This window comes from Mobula hypostoma, chromosome 1 (assembly GCF_963921235.1).
Source record: "Mobula hypostoma chromosome 1, sMobHyp1.1, whole genome shotgun sequence".
NCBI classification, from domain to species: Eukaryota; Metazoa; Chordata; class Chondrichthyes; order Myliobatiformes; family Myliobatidae; genus Mobula; species Mobula hypostoma.
Window position 1 is genome coordinate 14628065 of NC_086097.1, and position 11060 is coordinate 14639124.

At 43.8% G+C, this 11060-nt stretch overlaps 1 protein-coding gene across 3 annotated transcripts in view; it reads right to left on the bottom strand.

Moving 5' to 3' along the window:
• bcl11ba (BCL11 transcription factor B a) overlaps window positions 1–10613 on the bottom strand; it is a 191912-nt gene extending 181299 nt beyond the window's left edge. For 2 of the 3 annotated variants that reach the window (XM_063043649.1, XM_063043639.1), the window contains exons 1-2: window positions 9846–10613; window positions 4471–4809 (exon numbers count right to left, since the gene is read on the bottom strand). In XM_063043649.1, coding sequence (XP_062899719.1) covers window positions 4471–4809; window positions 9846–9900 — 394 coding nt within the window. In that variant the 5' untranslated portion in view covers window positions 9901–10613. The remainder of the gene's footprint in view (window positions 1–4470; window positions 4810–9845) is intronic. The other variant, XM_063043656.1, reaches the window with a different exon arrangement.
• Window positions 10614–11060: the final 447 nt, after the last annotated feature.

The window sequence follows — 11060 nt, forward strand, 5'->3', positions numbered from 1 at the left end:
TGCACACTCACGCAGATACACACACACACACACACACACACACACATGCACACTCACGCAGATACACACACACACACACACATGCACACTCACGCAGATACACACATACACACACACACACACACACACACACTCACTCATACACAGATATCGCATGCATGTATGCACACATGCACAGATTCGCACACACACACTCTCTCTCTCTCACACACACACACACACATACGGGCACATGCAAACACCCACACAAACATTGAAATATGTAGCTACACACAGAGGTGCGCACGAACTCACATAAACTCAGGCAATACTTTTTTCCTCCAATATCTATGCACACATCTCCTTTAATCGGGTCTCTTTCCCACCTGGTGTTATATCTCGGGCTTCCTGTATAAATAAACTTTGATGTTGAGACAGGGAATTGAAGCCCGGTTTCACTCGAGAGTGCCTGAGTCTAGAGATTGTCGGGACTGGGGCAGCGGTGACTCCGGCTATCGTGCACATCTGCAGCTCCAAACGACCAAGTTCTACATTCTCATCTTTACATTCACTTTAGCTTCACATTCACATGTCTACCGTGAATTGCAAAGATGAGTAACACACATCAGACTTGGGAGAAAGCCTCAGCCACGGGCTCCCGACCGGCTTCAGCGAGGCTGCACAATTTGTCGTCTTTTGCACATTGCTGTTTGTCAGTCTTTGTTTCTGTATAGATTTTCATTAAATCTATTGCATTCCTTTTATTTCTCCTGTAACTGCCTGCAAGAAAACGCGCGTTGGTGTGTGTGCGCGCGTTTGTGGAAGTGTTTTGAGGACGTGTCCGTGTTTGTGTGCACAGGACAGGAGCGGGTTGGGGATCAGTGCAGAGAGCACACACCAGGGACGCTGGAGATCTCGGCGAAGAATCTGTAAACGGGCAGCCGAGGGCACCCGGTGGAGGCAGGCACCGGGGCAGCAGTGCAAACAATATGACACCAGCACACTTCCACCGCTCTGCTGAAATATTTTCCTCCACCTCACTACAAACAAAACAGTACCAGTTCGAAGTTTTCAACGCAAGGCTTTACCAACATTTGGGATTTGGCTCGGTGGAACGTTGGAGCGAGGGGAGAGAGGGGGAAAGAGAGAAGGGAGGAAGGGGAGAAAGAGAGGGAGAAAGGTGGAAGAGAGAAAGGGAGAGAGATTGAGAGGGGGAAGAGAAAGCAAAAGGGGGGAGAGGGAGGGGAGGGAGACGGGGTAGGGAGGGAGAGGGATGGAGGAGAGAAAGACAGGAAAGAAAGGGGAGAGATAGCAAGAGAGAGGAAGAAGACACCTGCGAAGGACAGTGTGTTGAAATAAGAGGGAGTGAGGGTACATGGGAGGGGGAAGGTGCAAGAACAAGAAAGGAAGTGAATATACGGGAGACAGGGTTGCAGGCTGGACTGTGGGTGGAGAGAGGAATGCAAAGAAAGAATGTTGGAGTCTGTGTGTTGGGGGGGGGAGAGAACGTGGGTGCTGTGGGAGTCGAAATCCTCACTCTACCTGAGGCACATCCACAAAGCACACCTCAAAGTGCCAGCAGACTGTCGGGACACCGGGGCGGACCGGTGGGATGAAAACAGCTGCTGCCTTCCTTCACACGGCCGACTACCGATCAAAACCAATAAACAATGAAATACAATAATCCTCCACCTCCACCTCTCTCAACATCACCTCAAAATCCATTTCTCTACATGCAAATTCACAGGTTCAAAAGCCATTTCACCACATGGACAATCACCGAAACAAAACTGAATTCTTCAACATTTTCTTCCAAGTGATTTACATCCTGAAAATTTTTAAATGCTAAAATAAAACAGTTCTCTTAATACTAAAGCTTTTAAACCTATTTATAAAAACAATGAACCATGTACATTACTTCACTATTTTTTCTCTCTTTTTGCATTACTTGTTTAAACTTTATATACAATGGATTCCGGTTAATTGGGTCATTGGTTAATTCATTTTTGCTCTCTCTCTCTCTCTCTTCTTAAAACGACTTTCTGAATTCTTGGGACAACTCTTTACGAACAAAAACAAATCCAAGAGAATTGCCGGGGTATCCTTTGTTTATTTGAAACACTATGCCACTTAAACGGGGCAGGAGACTGTTGCTGAACGGGTTCTAACTAGTGTCAGTCACGCACACTTGTGTGGCCATTAGATGCCAACACCATGCTTAGAGCAAACAGTTTTAAATGACGACAGTTGCATGCGCCTGTGCGTAAAAAAGCAGTGATTTCTGTCATCGATAGTGAGAAACTAACAGAAAGACAATTTGGAGCTGTTCTGCTCACTGCGGTTTCAAGCATTCAGGCTTGGAGATGTCAGAAACGTCTGGGAGTGAAAATGAAACGATTTCACTACTTCAACAAGTTAAGAACTATGAAGAATTTTAAGGTATGAATAATCATCTTGAACGAAAATGAAGATTTGGAGGATGAAATCACCAAGAGCACTGTATGAAGTCAATCCTCTGCACTGGGTGTTTGCACTGATTTTGTTCATTTACAGTCAAAAGAACGCAAAGTGGATGAATTTCTCCGTCGATAAATATTAGGAACTAATACAGTTTTATGGCCCTGCAACAGTATTAGTAATGTTCTAATTTGTTCTCATCATTTGTTTTTCAGGTTGCCCTATATATACCTTTTAACTATTTCCATGAAACATCAGCTAATTAGGGTAGCCGCTTAATTGGGTCAAAATGCACTGGTCCCTGATGTGTCCCATTAATGGAAATCCACTATGTTTACTTCGTTTTTATGACACACACCAATGATATTAAAACTGATTCTGATTCCAAAAGAACGCCAGCGTCAGCAATAATGTTTTTTAAAATTACATTAAGAGATTACAGAAATGCACTGCAAACGCTTATTCTGGAGATTTACGGTTAAGCTGCACACCGGACAGAAAATATACAAACCCTGATTTCATGCACACGGATAGGTGTGCGTGCAAGCATATGCACATACATACACACGCACACATGCACAGATAAACACAGATACACCCACAGAAACTCTGAGGAAGTGCCAGATGCTGATCAAACAACCCAACAACATGAAGCCAGCAACTCTCCCAAATCTCACTCGCCGTCATGGGACAATTTAAAGAATACGCTTCTCAGATGCTATCAGTACGCCTGCTGGGACAGGTACAAGCCAAGCATTCAGACTCGGAATACCCTCGGGTAAATGATGCGGAGCCATCGACCTGAACCGCAAGAGACCCTCTGGTGAAGTCTGCGGGGGAGAAAGGGGTTCTGAGATTTGCACCCAGTCATCACGAGGGAATAGCAGGTCAGGATACCACTACAGGGAAAACTGCCAGAATGTCCACATTCGGCTTCCTCGGTTCATCCAAACTCCAATCTTGGAAGAGCATTGTTTTTAATGCAGACATGATTTCATTCAACCCATTACACAACTTAGTATTTGTTTAGACAGCTCAGCAACCCCTACACGAATAAGCAGTGAATTAAAACACACACACACATGTGCACTATAAAAATCAGCCCCTATAAACAACGTCAACAAGGAAATCCAAACCACGCTGCCTCCGCCCTTAACTTTCATTTTGCCTGCGTGGGTTCTTTTGTTGAATAAAGGTAAGTCTTCCTTCTGGGTTAGGCAAAACTGACTTCCTGGGCAAAAGGTAAAGGACTCCTTTCTAGAAATCAGGGAACAAAGTCCCTTGTAGAATCCAGGCACAAAATGAGATCGTTACCCTTCAACAAAAATCAGTTCCTACTCTTCACCGAGTCAGGGTGACAAGAGGAAGGTGATTTTCCTCCAAAGACATAAAACTAGCCAACACAATTAAAGCAGGTATCTTGCACAATATTCCAGAACACCGTTTCCAAAACAAGACAGTAAAATATCAGCACTATTCATGATTAAAGCAACCTCTTTTCTTAACATTATAGTCAGCAGGGTCAATACCTCCCAGACACTTTCTGGAGCAACAGTGTGGAATCATAACTAAAACAGTAATGCTTATAATAAAAGCACACAAAGGTATCGGGAGGGCAGGTTGCCCAATTTGTGGAGAAAATGCGTGCGTGTGCGCGCAAGCTAGGATGTGTACGTAGAGGTGTCGTGTGCTACACACAGTAACGATGGGAGAGTCCCAGAGCAGTTTGTGCACAGGTGCTTTTTAACCTCTACCACCCCTCCATGTTATATCGAGAGTGGATCACTCACAAGGTGGTAGTTTGAAGAAAACCTTAGGGAAACTTTTAACCAAACTCTGACTTGATCTCTCAACAGTGACGTGGTATTGTTGTGGCTGCACTCACATCACAGAGTACAACAGCACGCATGCGCGCACACACACACATACACACACACACACACACACACACACGCACACACACACGCACGCTCACACACACACATAAGGAAAGAGGCCAATTATCAGCTCACTGAGGGGTATTTGACACACTACCTCCTGCAAGGTTTTCCTGCTTGGGGCAAATTCCTTTCGTGGGCGTTAGCAGCCGGTCATCTTCCTCTGGGGTGACTTGGATGCCAATCTCGACGGGTTCAGACACCCTCCTGGGCTCCGGGTGAGGAGGCGAGGGACTGCGTTTATCCACTGCCTTGTCAAAGCAGCCGGCCGCCGCGCTGCACTGCTTCCTCTTGTGCTCGATGAAGATGAGGATGTCGGCCAGCGGGAAGTGAGCCTGGCACTGGCCGCAGGTCAGCAGGTCGTGGTCTCCGCCAGCGGGGCCTGCCATGGACGCATCCTCCTCGTCTGTGCTTGCTGCCTCCACATGGTTAGCCTCTGTTTCGTGTGGGACCAGACAGAGAGAATGGGGAAGAAAGGAGAGCCATCTTTTAGATAAAGTCACCTCACAACTCGGCCCATTAACATAATAGGAAAACATAAAACCCAATGATATAACCCATAATTATTATAAATAATTATAATATTCACACATGTTGCATACTATACTGTTAATGTAGTTTGTGTATCTCTCTTCATTTATGAAAGAATGCAATTCTATTAAACAATAAATTTATTTGAATGTCACAAGCAGATTATATTTCTGCCTGTGCAGATGAGGCATAGCAATTTTGAATCTATGTGGGGAAAACTATTCTAATGTAACATATGTTTATATAGATATAACCCAGACTTAATAAAGAATTTTTACTAGTGTGTATCACTATGAATGTGTAATATAAAGAAAATATGCTTTATGCATTTGCATAGATAAATTATTTTCGATTACGCCAAAAAATTGGCACAACCACCACATCAGCTGCTGATACATCCCAGCCAAACAGAAGATTTAAAAATATATGTATTTTATTTGAAATCCTGCGGGACTGCTAGGCTGGGAGAGGCACAAGGCAGGAGGCGTCCCCTTTTCCTTGCCTTTATCTGCACTTTACAGTCGGCAATCTGAGTGAAGGGTTGTGCAGATATTTTTCTTATTGCTGGATGATCTATGCTTCAGCGGAAATCCGCCACAAACAAAGCCTGAAGTGCAAAGGCCTGATCTCGAACAATGTCGCTGAATAATCATAAATCTGGATAATATGCCGCCCCAGCTTCCTGCCTAATTCAGTGTCATTTTATGCCCCAATTTGGGTTCACTCCTCTTGTTTGTTAATTTACACAGCCCGTGATGATTGGCTGGGCAATTATTCTTTGGGAGGGGAAGCAGGTAGGAGGGGGAGGTCAGGCATGTACATCACTACCCTCCCCAATTTGCTTCAGGACTATGTGTAGATTCACAGACAGCCAACAGGCTGTAACTCCTCAAGTGCAGAGGAGGGGACGGCTGCCGAAATATCGATCCAGTCTAAGATTCTCTCAATTCCACATAAGAGGGCAAAGGATGCCATTTTTAACAGGGAAAGCGTCACAAGTGCTGGCGTGCAAGACCCTTTCGTGGAACTGCTTCTACTTCCTAACCATCAGCAGGTTTTAATAATAAATAATTTTATTAGGTTGTGTTTGTGACAAAATATGTACAAGCACGTTCCTACATGAACAGGGTACAACAGGGGTGTGGGGGGGGGGATGGGAGGAGCAGAAAAGAGAGAGTGAGAACGATAGGGAGAAATGGAGGAAAAGCGCGAGATTGGGAAACAAAAGCATGACGAGGAATATTCTGATTCATCTGCCTCCCCAGCCACTGTAGCGACAAGAGTATAACGTTGTACTGCTCTGCACAGACACTCCCTCAAAGTTCAACAACTTGCGCTGTCACCGAATTACAGGAAGCCTCATTATTTTACGGGTACAATTTCGTTTCTCCGTCACTTGAAAGGACTTAAACAGATCTTTCAAGGCTTATTAATCGGCACCAAAAGCCTCCAACAGAACGGCAGCTACAAACAGATTTGTGAGACCCGAGAAGTCGTATTTATTTTCTGCTAAATAACACGTCTGTGTGTGTGTGGGGGGGGGAAGCCTTTGTATAAATCTAGGCCAGTGACATATATTTTACATATGCACACTACAACGCACAGTAGTGACACCAGCTCAATAAAAATATTCTGCATTTCATACGCAAAATAAAATCTATGATATTTAATATCAGAAGACTCAAAAAAATGGCAAATATACTCTTGGTGGCTGTTCCATCATTAATCAATTCCCACATCTGCTGTCACTTTTGGAAGAAAATGATGATATTCATCTAACCTACTCATTGACGTGTATACAACTGCTGAAGTGTATCCTCTCTGCATTAATTTATTTCTAAATAACTTGCTTAAGGCACTTTTTGTTATATTCTGGGTTTTATAAGCACGAAAACCAGTGACGGAAGGCTGAGATGTGGAAGGGCACCCTGATTGCTCCCTACTCATCGCTGGCCTGGGATCTGATCCTCTCTGGAGCCAGCCAAACAAGAACACAATCCCTTCCTGCCTTAATTCCTCACCAGCGCTGAAGAGAAATTCACATTTTTACCACCGTCAAAAGATTTCTCCCTCGCACAGATAATGTACAATTAAAAACAAAACCACATCAGTGAAGCAACACAAAGTATCTCTGTAAATACGACAAATATTTCTCTGCCCACCACACACAGAGATCTTTTTTTCAAACAGAATGACAGTTACACTCTTCCATATTCATTATCAGGTGCTGAAAACCTTTGAAATTAATTCAAATAAGAATAAAAACAATACCAACATATTTCTTGGGAACGTTTCAATCCATTATTTTAATTATAACCTCTGTCTGGAATGAGCCAAGTTCCTCTGAAGAGAGTGTTTTGGTTTAACAGAACTAGCATTATGTTTCAGAGGTTGCTGCTGTATGCTAACAGCAGGCAAAATGCAAAAACAGGTAGTCTTTTTCTGAATAAAAATATGAAAAGAGTATGTTGCATTGAAAATAAATCCAACGACGGAGTGTAGTATAGATGTAGAGGGTGCATTATTTATGTCTGATGGTAAGACAGGTAACAGCCCTGGTCAATGGATCAGAAGGAGCTTTAACACAGTGATGAGTTGACTTGGAGCGCCCCTTAGCGGTAGCCGCGCATCGCTGCCGATCCCCAGCGCGGGACACGCGCTTTAAGTTAGAGCCCTGGACAAAGTTTAATAGATAGAATTGCAACTGTCTAAAACCCGACCTAAGATCGAAAATCTTGATCATCCTGTTCTGTTTAGGATTTGTTTCGGCAAAAAAAAGGGATGCATCATAAATTGTGGGCGAAGGCCCCCGATTGTTGTTATTTTTAAAAATGGAAATTTTAGACTTGCTAACGCGCACACTCTGTGCCCCAACCCCCCAGCTCTTTATGCAAAAACAAAGACAGGCAGGAGTCCAGCTCAGACCTGGTGCAAGCCCAAGTTCAATGTCTAATGCTCCATCTCCGCAGCCGTTCAGTAACCTTCCCCGCCAGACCGCGCGCAGGATGCTTTCACGTTGTATTCATTAAAAAAAACGTTTCTATTGCAAAGTATAAACTCGTGCAAAAAACGCACACCTTGCACACTGGAACCCGTATTTAAAATATTTCCAATTCTTCAACACCCCCCCCCAACCCCACCCTCCCCGAAGCACACACACTGCACTCAGAGTCTCCGACAAAGCGGCAGGGTGAAAAGGGAAAGATTCAATCGGTAAAGCACCCTTTGCACTGCACTCCGCACGAATCACAGTGCTCGGGGTCCGCGGTGCTCAGAAGCACCGATGCAAGTTGCAGGTCGCGAATACACTAAGCAAATGGGCTCAAACTACAGCGGCGGGGTACTGCAAATCTCTGTCACGGGCGAAAGGTATTGGAAAAGGAGGGAGAGCGCCAGATTCCTTCTGGTATTCCCGAGCTCGGCATTGACAACGAGGGAAGAGCAAGTTTGGGCGGGGGGGGGGGAGGGGGGTAGAGAAATAGCTAATCCCACAAATGTGCATTTAAATAAATGAAACTTAGAGCGGGGAAAACGTGGCTTCCGATTTCCAAATCGTTTATTTATCGCTGAAATGCATTCGCTGAATAGGGCCGGAATCGTTTTCGAGGGACAAATTCCTAATTTTCCTCTCTATCTCCCCCTCCCCAGCAAAACATCGCGCTGTCAAAAGAAAATTAAGAATTGCAAAGCCTCAGACTCGTCTACCTTTACAGCGAGTTACTGAGCTCTCAAATAAGAAGTCTGCGCTTTATAACAGCATAAAGACGGAAGCGTACAGCAAGAGCGACTATTCTATATTCTTTTAGTGAAAAATGCACACAATAAATAGCAGAACGTCTTGGATTTATCCCCTATTTAAACAGTGCTTCCATTCAAGCATTTTTAATATCTACAAACAAGAAACATTCTCCAATCGTATCTAAATACATTTACCTTTATCCAGTTTGCAAAAAAAATGCAACCGATCCTCAACAAAAAAATAAATGAGATTCCAACCTCAGCACGGAGACGCATACAACCAGCAGCAAAAATAAGAAACATTTTTGGTTGGAAAGAAGAAATGCAATCGCAATTATTTTTGGGAGAGGAAAATCATAATCTCCAGAATTTCAGGCTAACAATAAGAAACAGATCGCTTGTTTGGAGGGGTTACCTCGCCGGCTGCCTCCGCAGCGAAGTGGATTTATGCTATTTCTTTTTCGGGGAGGGAGAAGAATATATTTATTTAAATTTTAGCAGAATAAAAATCATAAATATTCCGACTTTCTCCTTATTTGGCCACGTTTCGAACGTTGCGATCGCCGCGTTCCATCCACTGTCTCGCGCTGGGCAGCCCCGCTCACGCGCCACTTGCAAGTTTTCAAACATTTTCTTTTTTTTTAAAACACCCTCCCAAAAAAAAAGCTACAAAAATAAACAGTACAACGGAAAAGCGGGCACCCGCACAACGATCCATGCAAAAAGGATAGCTCCAACTCTCAATTGCACAAACTTTTTTTTTGGAGGGGGTTGTTTTCAGCAAAATTACAAATTATAAAAACACGGGGGAGAAGGAAAAATTGTAACTAAAAACAAAAATTGCAAAGCGACATCCAGTTGCTACACACAAAGATCCGCATACAAAGCTCCGAAGGCATAAAAAGATTACATATTTCTAAAAAATCTTTCTGAAATATATTAAAGCGCAATTAATTTCCTTCAAATCGATTTAAAAACTAACTCTGCAGAATTAAAACTCTGAATGTTTTGTTGTCATCCTGACTATTAGAGGCAAAGTGTGCAACTGCACCTTAAATTTCCCTTTAAAAGAAAAGCAACCCCAAATAACAATATCTACAGGCTGAAATATTATTTAAATATATGCATATTATTAAAATAAATCTATTTTATTTTGCAATGAGGTAGATTTCTTTCGTCTATGTGGGGTTTTTTGTTACTTACGCGAAAATTCCCTTTTACTTAAATGCTGAGGGTTGCCTTGCTTGCGGCGAGACATAGTCGGTCACATCTGGAGCGGAAAGACGGCGACTCCAGAGAAAAATATCTTCATCACAGCCCCTGACAGAAAATAAATTGGAAATAATGCAAAGATGGCGGATGGAGATGGATTGTGGGATAGCCGTCAGAAAGAGAGAGAGAGAGAGAGAGAGAGAGAGAGAGAGAGAGAGAGAGAGAGTGAGAGAGAGTGAGAGAGAGAGTGAGAGAGAGGGAGAGAGGGAGGGAGGGAGCTGCTACCACACACACATTACACACACATACACATTACAGCAGCAAACACACACACACACACACACACACACACACACACACACACACACACACACACACATTCAAGTTCAAGTGCGGACGTGACGCGCCCGCGAACTTGAACGTCAAGGCGGTGAATTGGCCGCCAGCTCAATGAGGGCTACTACTGGCAGAGGCATCACACTGTAGACAGCGAGCCTCTCATTCACTCACTCACTCAATCGTCTCTCTCTCCATCTCCATCTCTCTCTCTCTCTCTCTCTCTCTCTCCATCTCCATCTCTCTCTCCCACACACACACACAGACACTCTCTCTCTTTCTCACACACACACAAAATCTTTCTCCTTCTCACATACAATCTCCCACACACATTAACACACAGTCTCTCTCTTTCTCTCTCTCTCTCTCACGCACACACGCTCTCCCTCTCTCTCTCACTCACACTCACTCACTCTCTCTCTCTCTCTCTCTCTCTCTCTCTCTCTCTCTCTCTCTCTCTCTCTCTCTCTCTCTCTCCCTCTCGCTCACTCGCTCTCGCACAACAAACACAGGCGGGACCTGATGCAAAGATATGTTTGCATCAACACTCTTTGTATTTCAAAACATTCATTTTTGGAAAGGGAGGGGGAGATGTGGAATAAATGCCTTATTTTTATTTTGCGTTTACTGGAAACTTTGTTGCAAGCTCCATTAAGAAAATGGGTTTCGGGTCTGACCACAAACACCGCTTTCAATTGACTGCTAACTTTACATTAATCGCCGTTGTATTCTGAAAGTTAAGGTGGACTCTCTCGCCCCAGCGGCGTGCGAGGCGAATGCCGTCTAATAATTCTTCCTGTGTTTTATTTTTTTTAATAGTCTATTTCTATTAGGTGTGACTACTTAAAGAGCGGCGGGGGTGGGGGAATG